Source organism: Kogia breviceps, chromosome 11 (assembly GCF_026419965.1).
Source record: "Kogia breviceps isolate mKogBre1 chromosome 11, mKogBre1 haplotype 1, whole genome shotgun sequence".
In the NCBI taxonomy this organism is placed as follows: domain Eukaryota; kingdom Metazoa; phylum Chordata; class Mammalia; order Artiodactyla; family Physeteridae; genus Kogia; species Kogia breviceps.
This window is the reverse complement of record NC_081320.1, coordinates 27,860,595-27,880,191: the sequence shown is the minus strand read 5'-3', so window position 1 is coordinate 27,880,191 and position 19,597 is coordinate 27,860,595. Positions and strand designations below refer to the sequence as shown.

The window sequence follows — 19,597 nt, the reverse complement described above, 5'->3', positions numbered from 1 at the left end:
TTTGTATCTATTAATCCCATACTCATAATTTATCCCTCCCCCACACCCTTTCCCCTCTGGTAAACATAAGTTTTTTCCAATGTCTGTGAGTCATTTTTTTTGTTCTGTTCTTGCCTCCTTTGTCATAGATTAATTGACATTAGTTGTGTGTATTTATTTCTAGGCTCTCTATTGTTTTCCATTGATCTATATATCTTCTTTTGTGCCAATACCATGCTGTTTTGATTACTGTAGCTCTATAGGACTGTCTGAAGTCTGGGAGAGTTATGCTTCCAGCTTTCTTCTTTCTCCTCAGGATTGCTTTCGCAATTCTGGGTATTTTGTGGTTCCTTATAAATTTTAGGATTATTTGTTCTAGTTCTGTGAAAAATGTCATGGGCAATTTGATAGGGATTGCATTAAATCTGTAGATTGCCTTGTATGGCCATTTTAACAATATTAATTCTTCCAATCCAAGAGCAGGTGATATCTTTCCATTTCTTTGAATCATAGTCAATTTCCTGTGTTACTGTTTTATGTATAGTTCTTAGCATATAGGTCTTTCACCTCCTTAGTTTTTTTCCTAGGATTTTTTTTTTGGAATTTTTTTTTTGATGTGGTTTTAAATGGGTTTGTTTTTTTACTTTCTTTTTCTGATATTTCATTGTTAAAGAAATGCAACATATTTCTGTATATTAATCTTGTATCCTGGCTATCTTTCTGAATTTACTTATTCTAATAGTTTTTATGAGGAATCTTTACGGTTTTCTGTATAGAGTATCATGTCATCTATGTATAATGAGTTTTATCTCTTACGTTCCAGTTTGGATACATTTTATTTCTTGTCCGATTGCTGTGGCTAGGACTGCCAAAACTATGTTGAATAGAAGTGGTTAGATATTATCTTTCTCTGTGTGACTGACTTCACTTAGTATGGTAATCTCCAGGTCCATCCATGTTGCTGCAAATGGCTTTATTTCGTTCTTTTCAATAAATATCGCAAATATCATATGATACCACTTATATGTGGAATCTAAAAAAAAAAGATACAAGTGAACTTATTTACAAAACAGTGTCACAGACTTAGAGAATGAACTTACGGTTACCAGTGGGGAAGGGTGGGAGGGAGGGATAGATTGAGAGTTTGGGATTGACATGTACACACTGCTATATTTAAAATAAATAACCAACAAAGATCTACTGAATAGCACAGGGAACTCTGCTCAATGCTCTGTAATAACCTAAATGGGAAAAAAATTTGAAAAAGAATAGATACATGTATATGTATAACTGAATTATTTTGCTGTATGTCTGAAATTAACACAACATTGTTAATCAACTATACTCCAGTATAAAATAATAGAGACACAATTCTTATTTGCATTCCTTGTAGAAAAATCAAGTACACATAGCACTGCTGCCTAGAATCATTACATTTCTTAAAAATATAAGCATAATTAAATCTTTCCTGATTATTTTATGAGATGGTAATATATTTTTCTCCTTTGACCCATGTACTTGGTAATGTATTGGAATAAATTCTGGAATGTATACTGACTAAGAAAAATAAAAGCGGTAAGAGTGACATCCTTGTTCAGAATTATATAGGTTGTGGGTTTGTCATAAATATCTTTTATTATGTTAAGATATGTTCCCTCTATACCCACTTTGGTGAGAGTTTTTATAATGAATGGATGTTGAAGTTTGTCAGATGCTTTTTTATGCATCTATTGAGATAGTCATGTGATTTGGGGCTTTCCTTTTGTCAGTGTGGTATATCACATTGATTGATTTGTGTATGTTGAACCATCCTTGTGACCCTGGGATGAATCCAGCCTGATCATGGTATATAATCTTTTTTATGTATTGTTGGATTTGATTTGCTAATATTTTGTTGAGGATTTTTGCATCGATGTTCATCAAAGATATTGGCCTATAATTTTCTTTTTTCTTTGTAGTATCTTTGTCTGGTTTTGGTAGCAGGGTGATGGTGGCTTCATAGAATGAATTTGGGAGTGTTCCCTCGTCTTCAGTCTTTTGGAAGAGTTTGAGAAGGATAAGTTTAAGTTCCTCATTGTATGTTTTGGTAGAATTCCCCTGTGAAGCCATCAGGTCCTGGGCTTTTGTTTGTAGGGAGTTTTTTTATTACCAGTTCTATTTCACTTCTAGTGATCAGTCTGTTCAAAGTATGTGTATCTTCTTGATTCAGTTTTGGCAGACTGTATGTTTCTAGAAACTTGTTCATTCCTTCTTGGTTGTCCAATTTGTTGGCATATAATTGTTCATAGTATTCTCTTACGATTTTTTGTATTTTTGTGCTATCAGTGTTATTTCTCCTCTTCCATTTCTTATTTTATTTATTTGGTTCCTCTCTCTTTTCCTCTTGGTGAGCCTGGCTAGAAGTTTGTCGATTTTGTTTATCTTTTAAAACAACCAGCTCTTGGTTTTATTGATCTTTTCTGTTGTTTTTTTGATCTCTGTTTTATTTATGTTCTCTCCAATCTTTATTATTTCCTTCCTTCTGCTGACTTTGGGTTTTGTTTGTTCTTTTTCTGATTCTTTTAAGTGGTAGGTTAGGTTGTTTATTTGAGAATTTTCTTGTTTCTTGAGGAAGGATTGTATCACTATCAACTTCCCTCCTAGAACTGCTTTGCTGTATCCCATAGATTTTACTTATTTATTTATTTATTTATTATTTTTTTTTGCTGTACGCGGGCCTCTCACTGTTGTGGCCCCTCCCGTTGCAGAGCAGGCTCAGCGGCCATGGCTCACAGGCCCAGCTGCTCCACGGCACGTGGGATCCTCCCGGACCAGGGCACGAACCCATGTCCCCTGCATCGGCAGGCGGACTCTCAACCCCTGCTGCCACCTGGGAAGCCCAATCCCATAGATTTTATAAGGTTGTGTTTTCATTGTCATTTGTCTTGAGGTATTTTCTGACTTATTTCATTGTTGATGCATTGGTTTTTTTATTAGTGTGTTGTTTAGTCTCCATGTGTTTGTTCTTTTCCCATTTTTCTGTCTGTGGTTGATTTCTACTTTCCTACCAGTATGGTCAGAAATGCTTAAAATACTTTCTATACTCTTAAATTTTTTGAGGCTTGTTTTGTGCCCCAGTATGTGGTTAACCCTACCGAATGTTCAATGTTCACTTGAAAAGAATGTGTATTCTGCTTTTTTTGGCTGTAGTGTCCTGTAGAAATCAATTAAGTCCAACTGGTCTGTTGTGTCATTTAGGTCCTCTGTTGCCTTATTGATTTGCTGTCTGGAAGGTCTGTCCATTGATGTCAGTGAGGTATTAAAGGCTCCCACTATTACCGTATTCCTGTCAGTTTTTCCCTTTGTGCCTGTTAGTATTTGCTTTATATACTTAGGTGCTCCTATATTGGGTACATATATGTTAATGAGTATAATACCCTCTTCTTGTATTGATCCCTTTATAATTATTTAATGTCCTTCTTTGTCTTTATGGCCTTTGTTTTAAAGTCTGTTTTGTCTGATATGAGTATTGCTACCACCGCTTTCTCATCGTTTCCATTTGCATGGAATATCTTTTTCCATCCTCTTATTTTCTATCTGTGTGTGTCTTCCACCCTGATGTGAGTCTCTGGTAGGCATCATATTATGGGTTCTTGTTTTCTTACGCAACCTGCCCCTCTGTGTCTTTTAATCAGAGCATTTAGTCCATTGACATTGAAAGTAATTATTGATAGGTATGTATTTGTTGCCATCTTAAACCTTGTTTTCCAGTTATTTTTGTAGTTCTTTTCTGTTTCTTCTTTTCGTTTCTCCTTTTGTAGTTTGATGGTTTTCTTTTATATTATGCTTGAGTTCCTTTACCATGGGGTTCAAGTATGTTGACCCATAACTGTACTTGCTTTAAAGTGATAGTCATATAAGTTCAAACACATTGTAAAAAAAATCTATATCTTTAGAGTCCCCCTCTCTCACATTTTTAAATTTTGATGTCATATTTTACATTTTCATGCTTATTCTTTTGCTGTTCATTGTAGTTATAATCGCTTTTACAAAAATATTTTTAATTATTGTTTTTTAATCTATATGCTAGCTTATTTAAGTGGTCTTCAATCCTTTTATATATTGGCTTTCCCATTGTGATTTTCCCTTACCTGTAGATGCTTGTTTCTCTTTTATTTAGAGACGACCTTTCAATGTTTCTTCTAAAGTAGGTTTAGTAATACTGAATTCTTTTAGTTTTTGCTTGTCTGAGAAATTCTTTCTCTCTCCTTCTATTCTAAATGATAATCTTGCTGGGTAGAATGTCCTAGGTTGCAGGGTTTTCCCTTTCAGGACTTTGAATATATCATGCCACTCCCTTCTGGCCTGCAGAGTTTCTGCAGAGAAATCAATTGATAGCCTTATGGTGATTCCCTTGTAATTAACTCTTTGTTTTTCTCTTGCTACCTTTAGAATCCTCTCTTTAACTTTTGCCATTTTAATTATGATGTATCTTTGTGTGGGTCACTTTGGTTTCATCTTGTTTGGGACCCTCTGTGCTTCCTGTGCCTGGATATCTGTTTCCTTCTTCAAGGTTTGGGATGTTTTCAGCCATAATTTCTTCAAATATATTTTCAATCCCCATTTTTCTCTCTTCCCCTTATGGAACCTCTATTATGCATAGTTTGGCATGATTTATATTATCGTATAGTTCTTATATGTTATCTTCATATTCTGTTCATTTGTGTTTCTGTCTGCTGTTCTGATTGAATGATTTCCATTAGTCTGTCTTCCATATCACTTACACGTTCTGTGTTATTTAGTTTGCTATTCATTGCTTCTGAATTGGTTTTTATCTCAGCAGTTGAGTTGTCTAATTTTGATTTGGTTCATCTTCATAGTTTCTAGTTCCTTTTTACAGTGCTCTGCATTTCTAGTGATAATCTTTCTTAATTCCTTTAGCATTTTTATTACCTTCTCTTTGAACTCAAGGTCTAGTAGACTGGTGAGGTTTGTTTCAGAAATTATTTGTTCTTTCAGGGGATTTCTCTTGTTCTTTTAATTAAGAGTAGTTCCTCTGCTTTTTCATTTTACTTAACTTTCTCTCTGTCTGTGAATTTAAGAGAAACATTTATCTACGGTGGTCTTAAAGGGGTATTTTTATGTGGGAGCATCCCTGTGTAGACTCTGTGAGTCAGATATTTTTGGTGTGTGGGCTGGTTTTGGTGTGGGTGCCAACCATGTCTTTCCTTAGCATTTGCTGGCCATTAACCCCTTGATAGGGGGTGTGATTGGTGTTGAAGCATCTAGAACCTGGGCTATATGGTGGGCAGGACCTCCTCTTCTCTCTGAGGCTATCACAGCTCTGTTGGGGGTGGGGTTTGCTCCACAAGTGTTGGAGTAGAAGCCCTGAAGTTTGTGTTTGATGGGACTTCATTGCCCTTGAGTGCGTGCCCTGCCCCAAAGGAGGCGACTGTTGGTGCAGGTGGGTCCTGTATGGTCACATTGAACCCATGCGCCGCCTAGGCAGGTGTCTGCAATTCCTCTCAGACTCAGTGCAAAGTTGTGTCCCTTTCTCTGTTGTGTTCACTCCAGACCTAGTGGTAGGCACTTTTGTGGAATGGGCTGTGGCTGGAGGCTGGGGTGCTGTGGCTGCAGGATCAAGGTGGTTGTACTGCTGCCTGGGACCTGGGCTGCCTCTGTGGCACACCTCTCCCAGGACCTGTCCACCCCAATTCCAGCTCCAAGCTAAGGTGTGGAGTGGGCAGGGCTGGAGCACTCACTGGGAAATGACCACTGCATGCTGCTGCCCAGGGCCTTTCCACCGAACCTCAATGCCCAGCCACTGTGCATTTCTATGATACCACCTGATGTGCTCACTGACAAAGTGTGCCACAGCTGGACCCACCCCTCCCTGTGTACATTGACAGTGGGCTTCATGGTTCAGCCTGGACCACACCCCAGGCCGTCAGGGCTGTCTCCACTGTCTCCACACAGGTAAATGGAGTCCTCTCCCACATCCTGTTTGCCCAAGATTCAGCACTTAACGTGTTTGTGGTCCCACTTGGTGCATGCTTCGGATTGGGAAGTGCAGCAAGGCTTCAGCCACCAGCACTGGTCCCTTTCCATCCTGATTGTTAGGAAGTCAGCATGCCTGCACTCCTCACAAGTATAGTCTAGGCTTCCCCAGCCCCTCTGTCTGTCCCAGCAGATTTCCCAGCTGGCAGGGGGCTCCCCAGGCAAGGGTCTGCCCATATGGACCTTCTCTCCTTTACAGATCTCTCCCAGGGGCACAGGTCCTGTCACTGTTTTTTTTCCTGTCCTACCCAGTTACATGGAGATCCTTCTTGCAGCTTTGGTTATGTGGAAGATCTGCCTGTTTCCAGTTGGTTTTCTATGAGAATTGTTCCACATGTAGATGTATTTTTGATGTGTTCGTGGGGAGAGGTGAACTCCTACTCTGCCATCTTGATCCCCCTCGTAACCTCTACTCTTCAGATAGGATGATGTATGTGAAAATTATTTATGAGTTATAAATCTATGAAAACATGATGTTTTTATTATTATAAAGCAATATGCTAACATTATTAATGCATCTCATGTCTGACCAACATCTGCTATGTGGGAACCCTTGAGCTAGGTGTTAGATATAGACAGGACAGGGTAGAATACTCTTCCTTGAGCTTATATTTCTTTATTGTAGTTTGAGAGAGGATTAGCTTTATGTAACACTAGTATCTCACTAGTGAGTCCATTGCTTGTGATTTATTAATTAAACCCCACCAAATCACTTGATGGTGAATTGCTTCAAGTATTTCTCTTTCTGTATTCATACACTTGAATATTTGAACCTAAGTGTATCATCTTAACTCTGGTGACCCATTAAAATCCCCTAGGGGGCTATAAAAACTGCTCAACTATACTGCTATACTGCTGCTCAACTCCACCTCAGATCAACTGCATTTAGATCCCGTGTTTTGAATGGGAGCCTAGTTATCAGATTATCAACCTTCCCAGGTGGTTCTAATGCATATAGCCAGGGTCAAGAAATGCTGCCATTATCCTGAGTGTTTTGGGAGGATGAAGAGACACCTTACCTGCATCATTTTCCTGGTACTATTCTATAAGAAATTCTGGCCTATAAAAAGTAAATCACTTATTTGATATTCCTTGTTTTTAATGAGCATATGTTGCTTTCTAGTGCTCATCACTTACTGCTTCATAATTAATTCAAGCACTACTTGTTTTCCTTAGTTCTGGTGTCAAGTATATTGATCTATAATTTCTGAAATCTCTCTATCTCTTTAAAAAAATCAGAGTATTTGTGTATCTCCTGGCATATGGCATCTTTTCTATTTATTTCTCAAAGGATTTGGACCAATTTGTGGGAAAGGTTAGAAAATTTTACTCAGTGGTTTGCTATCCCTAGTTAATATCTTGAAGTGCTTGAAACAATTATTTCTCTTGCTGTTTTGTTTACCTTGGTATTTTGCTTAAGAAACCATTTGTTTCCAGAGTGTAAAGATAAATTTCAGCTTAGATCATACATGAAGAAACTTATTTTGAGTTAGAAGAGTCTATATTAATGAAGTTTGTACTGAATAAAATGAAAAAATAAAACAAGCCTCTATTAAAAGATGTTGTCCCTTAAATATTTTAAACCTGGTAAATTACCTGATTATTTCTCTTATACTTTTTAATGTATGTTTATTCAAGTGAGAATCATCACAGGACCTTGGAGGCTGATTTGAATGTGTCCTGGGTTTTAGTCTGTTTCTCACTCCCTATGTGCCTGGATGCCCGAAGGCGAGGGGCAGGTCATAGTAGAATGTCCCTGTTACTTTATAAGGCAGACTGTTCTACCACTTATCATTCTACCCTCCATGCTCCAAGAGTAACTCCATGTTCATCCCTCTCCACATCCCTACCCTGATAATTGCAGAGCATCTGGAAATGAGAAGTAGTTGGCCCTCAATAAAAAGTCAGCAACAACACCTGATGAAGAGAGATAAAAGATAAATTGGAGTCGTTTCAGTATTTTCTGATACTTCTAGATTTGTTTCATTTCTTTAATTTATATTTAATCTCTATCAAAATAATTATCTTCTATTGATATAGATTTTGAGTCATTATTCATATCAAAATAGTGAAAAAATTGGAGAAACAGTGCTCTTTTCCTTTAAATATGAGGAATATTTCTTTCTGTTGGTATTTTGTTTTCAGTGTCCTACTCTTTGTTTCTTTCAGTAAATATCCCTGATGCAGCTTTTATTCAGGCAGCCTGCCGAAAACGTGAATTGGCCAGGGCCCAAGAGGACTATATATCTTTGGATGTAAAACATGCCTTCACCATCTCTGGTATGAAGAAAAACACTGAATATCCTGAGAGTGAGCCTGATGATCATGAAAATATAATACCATTTACCATGAAGCCTCAAACACTTAGACAAAAGATGGCTGAAAAAACAGGTACATATTTAATTTATTTATAATAAATGAACATTAAGCCATTTTTCATTAGAATATAATATTATGATAAAAATATCCATGAAAACATAATGTAGTATCTTCTATTCTAAAGGTTATTTTTTAATACCAATTTACTTACTGACATCATGGCTTCTAAAATACATGTCTGTATCAAAATGTTATCAAAGGATACGTGCAATAATAATGTTTGCTGTTATCTGATCTCCACTTGATCTTTCTTGACAGGTTAAAAAATTTGTAAGTTTCTCAGGAAACATCTCGAATAAACAACCTAACTTTGCACTTAAAGCAATTAGAGAAAGAAGAACAAAAAACCCCCAAATTTAGCAGAAGGAAAGAAATCATAAAGATCAGATCAGAAATAAATGAAAAAGAAGTGAAGGAAACAATAGCAAAGATCAATAAAACTAAAAGCTGGTTCTTTGAGAAGATAAATAAAATTGATAAACCATTAGCCAGACTCATCAAGAATAAAAGGGAGAAGACTCAAATCAATAGAATTAGAAATGAAAAAGGAGATATAACAACTGACACTGCAGAAATACAAAAGATTATTAGAGATTACTACAAGCAACTCTATGGCAATAAAATGGACAACCTGGAAGAAATGGACAAATTCTTAGAAATGCACAACCTGCTGAGACTGAACCAGGAAGAAATAGAAAATATGAACAGACCAATCACAAGCACTGAAATTGAAACTGTGATTAAAAATCTTCCAGCAAACAAAAGTCCAGGACCAGATGGCTTCACAGGCAAATTCTATCAAACATTTAGAGAAGAGCTAACACCTATCCTTCTCAAACTCTTCCAACAGATAGCAGAGGGAGGAACACTCCCAAACTCATTCTATGAGGCCAACATCACCCTGATACCAAAACCAGACAAAGACGTCACAAAGAAAGAAAACTACAGGCCAATATCACTGATGAACATAGATGCAAAAATCCTCAACAAAATATTAGCAAACAGAATCCAACAGCACATTAAAAGGATCATACACCATGATCAAGTGGGGTTTATCCCAGGAATGCAAGGATTCTTCAATATACGCAAATCAATCAACGTGATACACCATATCAACAAACTGAAGGAGAAAAACCATATGATCATCTCAATAGATGCAGAGAAAGCTTTTGACAAAATTCAACACTCATTTATGATAAAAACCTTGCAGAAAGTGGGCATAGAGGGAACTTTCCTCAACATAATAAAGGTCATATATGACAAACCCACAGCTAGCATCGTTCTCAATGGTGAAAAACTGAAACCATTTCCACTAAGATCAGGAACAAGACAAGGTTGCCCACTCTCACCACTCTTATTCAACATAGTTTTGGAAGTTCTAGCCACAGCAATCAGAGAAGAAAAAGAAATAAAAGGAATCCAAATAGGAAAAGAAGAAGTAAAGCTGTCACTGTTTGCAGATGACATGATACTATACATAGAGAATCCTAAGGATGCTACCAGAAAACTACTAGAGCTAATCAATGAATTTGGTAAAGTTGCAGGATACAAAATTAATGCACAGAAATCTCTGGCATTCTTATACACTAATGATGAAAAATCTGAGAGTGAAATTAAGAAAACGCTCCCATTTACCATTGCAACAAAAAGAATAAAATATCTAGGAATAAACCTACCTAAGGAGACAAAAGACTTGTATGCAGAAAACTATAAGACACTGATGAAAGAAATTAAAGATGATACAAATAGGTGGAGAAATATACCATGTTCTTGGATTGGAAGAATCAACATTGTGAAAATGACTATACTACCCAAAGCAATCTACCGATTCAATGCAATCCCTATCAAATTACCACTGGCATTTTTTACAGAACTAGAACAAAAAATTTCACAATTTGTATGGAAACACAAAAGACCCCGAATAGCCAAAGCAATCTTGAGAATGAGAAATGGAGCTGGAGGAATTAGGCTCCCTGACTTCAGACTCTACTACAAGGCTACAGTAATCAAGACAATATGGTACTGGCACAAAAACAGAAATATAGATCAATGGAATAGGATAGAGAGCCCAGAGATAAACCCACACACATATGGTCACCTTATCTTTGATAAAGGAGGGAAGGATATACAGTGGAGAAAAGACAGCCTCTTCAATAAGTGGTGCTGGGAAAACTGGACAGCTACATGTAAAAGTATGAAATTAGAACAATCCCTAACACCACACACAAAAATAAACTCAAAATGGGTTAAAGACCTAAATGTAAGGCCAGACACTATCAAACTCTTAGAGGAAAACATAGGCAGAACACTATACGACATAAATCACAGCAAGATCCTTTTTGACCCATCTCCTAGAGAAATGGAAATAAAAACACAAATAAACAAATGGGACCTAATGAAACTTAAAAGCTTTTGCACAGCAAAGGATACCATAAACAAGACCAAAAGACAACCCTCAGAATGGGAGAAAATATTTGCAAATGAAGCAACTGACAAAGGATTAATTTCCAAAATTTATAAGCAACTCATGCAGCTCAATAACAAAAAAACAAACAACCCAATCCAAAAATGGGCAGAAGAACTAAATAGACATTTCTCCAAAGAAGATATACAGATTGCTAACAAACACATGAAAGAATGCTCAACCTCATTAATCATTAGAGAAATGCAAATCAAAACTACAATGAGATATCATCTCACACCGGTCAGATTGGCCATCATCAAAAACTCTAGAAACAATAAATGCTGGAGAGGGTGTGGAGAAAAGGGAACCCTCTTGCACTGCTGGTGGGAATGTAAATTGATACAGCCGCTATGGAGAACAGTATGGAGGTTCCTTAAAAAACTACAAATAGAACTACCATACGACCCAGCAATCCCACTACTGGGAATATACCCTGAGAAAACTATAATTCAGAAAGACTCATGTACCAAAATGTTCATTGCAGCTCTATTTACAATAGCCAGGACATGGAAGCAACCTAAGTGTCCATCAACAGATGAATGGATAAAGAAGATGTGGCACATATATACAATGGAATATTACTCCGCCATAAAAAGAAATGAAACTGAGTTATTTATAATGAGGTGGATGGACCTGGAGTCTGTCATACAGAGTGAAGTAAGTCAGAAGGAGAAAAACAAATACCGTATGCTAACACATATATATGGACTCTAAGGGAAAAAAATGTCATGAAGAGGTTAGTGGTAGGATGGGAATAAAACACAGACTCACTCGAGCATGGACTTGAGGATATGGGGAGGGGGAGGGGTGGGCTGTGACGAAGTGGGGGAGTGGCAGGGACATATATACACTATCAAATGTAAATTAGATAGCTGGTGGGAAGCTGCTGCATAGCACAGGGAGATCACCTCTGTGCTGTGTGACCGCCTGGGGGGGTGGGATAGGGAGGGTGGGAGAGAGGGTGATGCAAGAGGGAGGAGATGTGGGAGCATGTGTGTATGTATAACTGATTTAGTTTGTTGTAGAGGGAAAACTAACACACTATTGTAAAACAATTATACTCCAATAAAGATGTTAAAAAAAAAAAAAAAATTTGTAAGTTTCTTATTTTTGATATTGAAAACTTTCGTTGTCACCTTTATAAGATTTTTTTTTAACATGGAAACATCGGTAGGATTTTGGTGTCATGTGTTAAAATCTTCCCTGCTCTAGTAAAAAGTTTTCCTCAACCAATAATTAGGTATCAAAGAACTATTTTCACATTTCTCATTTATAAACAATAATGTTTTACCAAGTTTTTGTCATTTCAAATAATACTATTTCAGAATGAGACTTTTGGTTCCTATTAACCCAGAAATTATTTTTGCATGTTTAGATTCTCAGGTAGAATTGAGAATCTCTGATGAAACCAAATGTTGCATATTTTCCAAGCTTTTTCATATGTAAGACCATCATGTTTTGAGTGAGACAGTTTGGTGATAAATACAGATTCTGAAGTCAGATTACTTGATTCAGGTCCTAGGTTCAACACAGTCCTTAGAGGACTGTGTTATGTAACATCCTCATATCTGAGTTTCTTTTTTTATAAAGAGAGAGTGAATTATGAATTGTGAAGAAAAGGTTAACACATATAAAGAGCTGCTAAGCCATTTATAAGCTCCCCAATTGCTAATTGCTGCTGCTATTAGAATGGAAAAATATGGAATATTTATACATGAACTTTTTTTTTCAAGCAACCAGAAATGAAGAAACAAGTGAAGATAGTGAAGAAGATAAAAAATATCAAGATATTTGGGAACAGCAGCAGATGAGAAAAGCAGTTAAAATCACAAAGGTAATAATTTTTTATGCCATATGTATTAGTTTCCTGTGGCTACTGTAACAAATTACCACAGACTTGATGGCTAAAACAACAGACATTTATTATCTCACAGTTGTTGAGGCTAGAAATCTCAATTCAAGTTGTTGGCAGGGTTGTGCTCCTTTTGAAGGCCCTAGGAAAGAATTATTATTTTTTCCTTTTTTTCCCCCCTTTTTTTTAAATTGAAGTAGAGTTGACATAACAGTATTATGTTAGTTTCAGGTGTACAAGATAGTGATTGACTTTTAGATACATTATGAAATAAATCACCATAAGTCTAGTAATAATCTTTCACCATGCAAAATTATTACAGTGTAATTGACTATGTTCTTTATGCTGTATATCATATCCCTGTGACTTATTTATTTTATAACTGGAAGTTTGTACCTCTTAATCCCCTTCACTTATTTCACCCTACCCCCATCCACCTCCCCTCAGACAACCACCAGTTTGCTCTTTGTGTCTATATTGTCTGTTTCTGTTTTGTTTGTTTCATTTTTAGATTGTGAGATATAAGTGAGATCAAAGAGATTGTCTTTCTCTGTCTTGTTACACTTAGCATAATACCCTCTATGTCCATCCATGTTGTTGCAAATGGCCTGATTTCATTCTTTTTTATGGCTGAATAATATTCAATTGTGTATATATACCACATATTCTTTATCTATTTGTATATCAATGGATACTTAAGTTGCTTCCATATCTTGACAATTGTGAATAATGCTGCAATGAGCATAGGGTTGCATATAACTTTTCAAATTAACATTTTTGTTTTCTTCAGGTAATTACCCAGAGTGGAATTTCAGGATCATATGGTAGTTCTATTTTTAATATTTTGAGGAATCTCCATGCTGTTTTCCATGGTGGCTGCACCAATCTACATTCCCACCAACAATGCACAAGGGTTCCCTTTTCTCCACATCCTTGCCAACCCTTGTTGTTTGTTGTCTTTTTGATAATAACCATTCTAATAGGTGTGAGTTATCTTATTTTGGTGTTGATTTGCATTTCCCTGATGATTAGTGATGTTGAGCATCTTTTCATGTTTCTGTTGCCCATTTGTAAATCTTTGAAGAAATGTCTTTTCAGATCCTCTGTATTTTTTGATCAGATTGTTTTTTTGATATTGGGATGTATGAGTTCTTTATATAATTATATTAACAATTAACGATATTAACAATTTATCAGATATATCATTTGCAGATACCTCTTCCCATTCAGTAGAGTGCCTTTTTTTTTTTTTTTTTTTTGCGGTATGCGAGCCTCTCACCTCTGTGGCCTCTCCCATTGCGGAGCACAGGCTCCGGACGCGCAGGCTCAGCGGCCATGGCTCACGGGCCCAGCTGCTCCGCGGCATGTGGGATCTTCCCAGACCGGGGCACGAACCCGCGTCCCCTGCGTTGGCAGGCGGACTCTCAACCACTGAGCCATCAGGGAAGCCCTGCCTTTTTGTTTTATTGATGTTTCCTTTGCTTGTGCAGAAGGTTTTCAATTTGTAGTCTGATTTGATTATCTTTGCTTTTATTGCCCTTGCCTGAGAAGACATATCCAAAAAATATTGCTGAGACTCATGTTAAAAAGCATACTACCTATGTTTTCTTTTAGTTTTATGGTTTCAAAAATGAGTTTTGTATATGATATAAGAAAGTGGTCCAGTTTCATTCTTTTGCATGTAGCTGTCCAGTTTTCCCAGCACCATTTATTGAAGGGACTATCTTTTCCCCCATTGTATATCCTTGTCGCCTTTGTTGTAGATTAATTGACCATATAAGTATGGGTTTATATCTGGGCTCTCTATTCTGTTCCATTGATCTATGTGTCTGTTTTTGTGACGGTAGCATACTGTTTTGATTGCAGTATAGTTTGAAATATATAGTGTGAAATCAGGGAGCTTGATATCTCTAGCTTTGTCCTTTCTCAAGATTACTTTGGCTATTTCAGGGTCTTTTGTAGTTCCATGTAAATGTCAAGATTATTTGTTCTAGTTCCATGAAATATTTCACTGGTATTTTGGTAGGGAGTGCATTGAATTTCCCAGCAGAGAATTCTTTCTTGCTTTTTGTAAGTTCTGGTAGCTCCAGGTATTCCTTGCTTTGTGACTACATAACTTCTATCTCTACCTCCTTCTTCATGTGGCCTTCTCTATGCCTCTGCTTTGTGTGTCTCTTATAAGGATACTTGTCATTGGATTTAGGGCCTACTTGGATAATCCAGGATGATCTCATCTTGAGATTCTTCACTTAATTATAACCACAAGACCCTTTTTCCAAATAAGGTCATATTCAGAGGTTCCAGGGGTTAGGATATAGACCTATCTTTGGGAGGCCATCATTCAACCCACTATACCATGTACATTATGTTCTTTTCCCACTAGATTATAAATACTTTCTACATATTGTAAGTCCCTTGAGGGAACCATCTTTTTTTACTTTTAATTTTACAGTTATATGGTAGATGCCTAAATGTGAAGTTCAAACAAATAAATAGTGAGGGTTAAAACAAAACTAACAAACAAAAAAAAGTATTATACTTGGGGTAGAAAGTGCTAGATTTGGGTTGTGGCTCTACCACTAAAATATACTCTCCCTGAAGTCAAGAATTATTAACTACTTTTTTCAGTGTTATATCCCATAGTGCCTAATATTGTGAAAGCTCAATAATTATTTGTATGACTTTGAGAAAATAATTTCATTTTTCTAAATCTCAGTTTTCTCATCAATAAAGTGGGAATAATAAAGTGGGAATGATAATGTTACCTACCTGAGTAGGTGGCTGTAAGGCTCAAAGTTGTAATGATCTAATTTAAGTCAAAGTGCTTATAAATTGTATAACAAATGAAAGTTTTGTTCTTAATCTTTTTTTTTTTTTTTTTTTTTTTTGCGGTACATGGGCCTCTCACTGTTGTGGCCTCTCCCATTGTGGAGCACAGGCTCCAGACGCGCAGGCTCAGCAACCATGGCTCACAGGCCCAGCCGCTCTGCGGCATGTGGGATCTTCCCGGACCAGGGCACGAACCTGTGTCCCCTGCATTGGCAGGCAGACTCTCAACTTCCCTGTGCCACCAGGGAAGCCCTAATCTTTTTAATAAGAGTGCTTTGAAAGATGTTTTGCTCTTTTAAGCAAGAAAGTATTGTATGATCTTCATGTTATTAAAACTAGAAAGCTAAGTAAAAGCCTTTAGTTGCAATTTAGAAGTCTTTGAGCCATTTTTTTTTTTAGTTATTTGCAATCTGATTTTTTTTTGCTATTAGGAAGAACTGGTAAATATTTGCTTGGTTTTTTATCCTTCCTTCTTTTTTTTTTCTTTCTTTTGTTCAGATGTGTGTTTTTTGAACTTTTCTCTTAAGGTAATGGCCAAGAGTGGTATTACTAATAAAGAAGATGAACATTTTTATGACACTTACTACATTTTTCTCTATTGTCTTCTAGAGAAAATTTAGATCACTCTGTAATGCCACTGTTATTATGGGAATGTTTTACCATAATCTTGCCAGCTTTAGGTATAAGTTCACTTGGTGAAAATGGAATATCAAGTTTATTTGATTTGCAGTTTTATTAGTGATATGGGTGCATTTACTGATTTCTTTATTAAAGATTTACAACATGGCACTGTATTCGTTTCCTGTGACTGCTCTAACAAATTACTACAAACTGAATGACTTGAAACAACCAAATTCTATTTTCTCACACTTTTGGAGGCCAGAAGTCCAAAATCAAGGTGTTGATATGGCTACACTCCTTCCAAAAAGCTCTAGAGGATAATCTATTCCTTGACTATTTTAGCTTCTGGTGGCTATTGGCATTCCTTGGCATATAGCTATATCTCTCTACTCCATCTTCACATCACCTCCTCTTTTTGCATCTCAAACTCTCTCTCCTTTTCTTCTATGAGGCTACATGTAATTACAGTTAGGACTCATTTAGATAATTCAGGATAAGCTCCTATTCTCCAGAACCTGAACTTAATCACATCTTTTGCCATATAAGGTAGTATTCATTCACAGGTTTGAGATTTTAGAACCTGGGCATATCTTTTGGGGATCACCGTGTAGCCTCTATAACTACTTAACAGTGGTAGACAAAAGAAAGTACAATCTTTGCAGGGGAGAGACAGCTAAACAAAATGATTATAGTAAAATCTTACAAGGTTCTGTGAGAGAATTCTGTACAGGGTTCTGAAATAGCACAAAGGAACAAGTGAGTGGTCAGTTTTATAGGCGAGAGGGTAGATGGAAGGTTTGGAAAAGCCTGTAAGAAAATTGTCAAATTTGAATGAAAGATGTTCATGATGTAAGGGATTTGAAGCAAAAGAAGATATTAGGGGTGAAGACATGAAGTTTGAAAAGGTCTGGTTAATTTGGGAATTTGTAGGTATGATTTGAACTGGATAGGAGACTTGGTAAGAATTGATATGAGAAATGATGGAGTCTCATGGAAAATATAGAAAGTATAGTTAAGCCATTGAGTTGACTAATTATCTGGTCCACTTCTTCACATATCCTTTTCTAAAACACGTTCTTCACAACCTTTTCAACATTCTAAGCATGATGGTGATGAATGAGTTATGATGAGCCAGAGGACAGTAATATGAAATGTACTGAGTTACAACATGTATTAGCTAGGAATGCATTCCTCTACAAGTAACAGAAAACCCAAATAATGGTGGCTTAAAGAAAATTAAAAGCTTTACCTAGAAACCCACCAGCAGACTTCCATTTACTTTCCTTTCATTAGACTAGAGTTACGTGGCAACATCTATCATGAAAAACAGGTATTTGGTTTGTTGTTGTTTTAATTTATTTTACTGAAGTATAGTTTATTTACAATATTGTGTTAATTTCTACTGTACAGGAAAGTGATTCCGTTATACATATATATATACATTCTTTTTCATATTCTTTTCCATTACGATTTATCACAGGATATTGAATAGAGTTCCCTGGGCTATGGAGTAGGACCTTGTTGATTATCCATTCTGTATATAATAGTTTCCATCTGCTAATCCCGAACTCCCAATCTATCCCTCCCCCACTCCCCCTTGGCAACCACAAGTCTGTTCTCTATGTCTGTGAGTGTGTTTCTATTTTGTAGATAAGTTCATTTCTGTCATATTTTAGACTCCACATATAAGTGATATCATATGGTATTTGTCTTTCTCTTTCTGACTTACTTCACTTAGTGTGATAATATCTAGGGCCATCCATGTTGCTGCAAATGGCATTATTTCATTCCTTTTTATGGTTGAGTAGTATTCTAGTATTCCATTTTATATATGTACCACATCATCTTTATCCATTCATCTTCAATGGACATTTAGGTTGTTTCCATGTCTTGGCTATTGTAAATAGTGTTGCAGTGAACATTGGCGTGCATGTGTCTTTTTGAATTATAGTTTTCTCTGGATGTATGCCCAGGAGTGGGATTGCAAGATCATATGGCAACTCTATTTTTAGTTTTTTGAGAAATCTCCATACTGTTTTCCACAGTGGTTTCACCAATTAGCATTCCCAACAACAGTGTAGAAGGGTTCCCTTTTCTCCATACCCTCTCCAGCATTTGTTATTTGTATACTTTTTAATGATGGCCATTCTGACTGCTGTGAGGTGATACCTCATTGTAATTTTGTTTTGCATTTTTCTAATAATTATCAGTATTCAGCATCTTTTCATGTGCCTGTTGGACATCTGTATGTCTTTTTAGAGAAATTTCTATTTAGGTCTTCTGCCCATTTTTCTATTGGGTTGTTTTTTTTTTATTACTGAGTTGTGTGAGCTGTTTGTAGATTTTGGAAATTAAGCCCCTGTTGGTTACGTCATTTGCAAATATTTTCTTCCAGTCTGTAGGTTGTCTTTTCATTTTGTTTATGGTTTTCTTTGCTGTGCAAAAGCTTATAAGTTTGATTAGGTCCAACTTGTTTATTTTTGTTTCTATTTCTATTGCCTTGGGAGACTGACCTAAGAAAACATTGGTATGATTTATTTCAGATAATGTTTTGCCTAGGTTCTCTTCTAAGAGTTTTATGGTGTCATGTCTTATATTTAGGTCTGTAAGCCATTTTGAGTTTATTTTTTGTGTATGGAGTAAGGGTATGTTCTAACTTCATTGATTTACATGTGGCTGTCCAACTTTCCCAACACCACTTCCTGAAGAGACTGTCTTTTCTCCATTGTATATTCTTGCCTCCTTTGTTGAAGATTAATTGACCATAGGTTGTGTGGGTTTATTTCTGTTCTCTTTCTTCTTTCCCATTGATCCATATGTCTGGTTTTGTGCCGGTACCATGCTGTTTTTATTACTGTGGCTTTCTAGGATTGTCTGAAGTTTGGGAGGGTTATACCTTCAGCTTTGTTTGTTTTCTTCAGGATTGCTTTGGCAATTCTGGGTATTTTATGGTTCTATATAAATTTTAGGATTATTTGTTGTAGTTCAGTGAAAAATGGTATGGGTAATCTGATAGAGATCAGATTAAATCTGTAGATTGCTTTGGGTAACATGGCCTTTTTAACAGTATTCTTCCAATCCAAGAGCATGGGATATCTCCCATTTCTTTAAATCATCTTCAGTTTCCTTTATTAATGTTTTATATTTCTCAGCATATGTCTTTCACCTCCTTGGTGAGGTTTATTCCTAAGTATTTTCTTTTTTGATATGATTTTAAAAGGGATTTTTTTTCTTTCCCTTTCTGGTATTTTGTTGTTAGTGTAAAGAAATGCAACCAATTTCTGTGTGTTAATCTTGTATCTGGCTACCTTGTGATTTCGTTTATCTGATAGTTTTTCTGTGGGTCATTAGGGTTTTCTACATATCATGTCATATAATGACCATTTTACTCTTCCCTTCCAATTTGGATCCCTTTTATTTCTTTTTCTTGTCTGATT

The 19,597-nt window shown here is 36.4% G+C and overlaps 1 protein-coding gene across 3 annotated transcripts in view; it reads left to right on the top strand.

The window, feature by feature from the left end:
* GCFC2 (GC-rich sequence DNA-binding factor 2) overlaps nucleotides 1-19,597 on the top strand; it is a 76,522-nt gene that overhangs the window by 12,972 nt on the left and 43,953 nt on the right. For all 3 annotated transcript variants that reach the window (XM_059078565.2, XM_059078564.2, XM_067007383.1), the window contains 2 exons: nucleotides 8,185-8,406; nucleotides 12,592-12,692. In XM_059078565.2, coding sequence (XP_058934548.1) covers nucleotides 8,185-8,406; nucleotides 12,592-12,692 — 323 coding nt within the window. The remainder of the gene's footprint in view (nucleotides 1-8,184; nucleotides 8,407-12,591; nucleotides 12,693-19,597) is intronic.